Genomic DNA, 797 nt, shown 5'->3' with positions numbered 1-797 from the left:
AGTTAACTTTAAAGTGACCATGGAAAATCTTTGTATTGCAAAGTTGTATGGAGAAAGAATAAACTAGTTTTAATTAAGAAAGGACTTGTATAGCTGAAGTTTCTCAGGGAGACTTTTTAGGGGAAATTATCAAACAAGCAGATACGTAACAATAGTATTTCCTACAGTACAATTTCTTTAGGCTTATCTTGTGGGGAGAAATAATAATAATACTCAGCCTTCCACTCGTCATCATCTTAACATATCTTTCACAAGTTTGAGAAAGGTATTTATTTAACTTATTATACTTATACTTAAAAAAAGCTAGTGTTAACTAATACTACACGGTAATATTTTTTTCCCTCTAACTTTTAGGAGATTTTAAAGACTTCTTTTTCTTTCCCCTCCAAGCGAACCTAAAGTCAAACTACAAAATAGAAATATTACTTTACAAAGTCTGGAGTTCTCAAGTTCTAAATCTAAGGTTTGTAAAATCCTAACTTACTCATGTTACTGACTTAGTCATAAACTTATTAGTAATATTACATTTTTTCCCCTTTAAATAGTTTCGCTTTCGAGACTTCAGTAAGAAAACATCTTGAACTCACCATTTTTCGTTTTATTTAAGGCCTAATACTTTTCAATTCATAAAATATACAAAAGTATTGATTATCCTAAATATTTCACTCGGAAAGAGAAACAATCGAAAAACTATGACATTTTATTCACTTACTGCCTTAGGTCATCACATGATACAAGAGATAGTGGCTCCCCTTATCAAATATAGTTTTTTTTAAAATACTTTATTTTTGTTTTTT

General features: G+C 29.2%; 1 protein-coding gene across 1 annotated transcript in view; it reads right to left on the bottom strand.

Annotated features, from left to right (window-relative positions):
• LOC106473231 (ras-related GTP-binding protein C-like) overlaps positions 1 to 735 on the bottom strand; it is a 30,387-nt gene extending 29,652 nt beyond the window's left edge. Inside the window, exon 1 of the mRNA XM_022401707.1 lies at positions 588 to 735. Coding sequence (XP_022257415.1) covers positions 588 to 590 — 3 coding nt within the window. The 5' untranslated portion in view covers positions 591 to 735. The remainder of the gene's footprint in view (positions 1 to 587) is intronic.
• Positions 736 to 797: the final 62 nt, after the last annotated feature.

Source organism: Limulus polyphemus, unplaced genomic scaffold (genome assembly GCF_000517525.1).
Source record: "Limulus polyphemus unplaced genomic scaffold, Limulus_polyphemus-2.1.2 Scaffold5991, whole genome shotgun sequence".
NCBI lineage: Eukaryota > Metazoa > Arthropoda > Merostomata > Xiphosura > Limulidae > Limulus > Limulus polyphemus.
The sequence above is the reverse complement of the archived record's forward strand: the minus strand, read 5'-3'. Positions and strand labels throughout refer to the sequence as shown.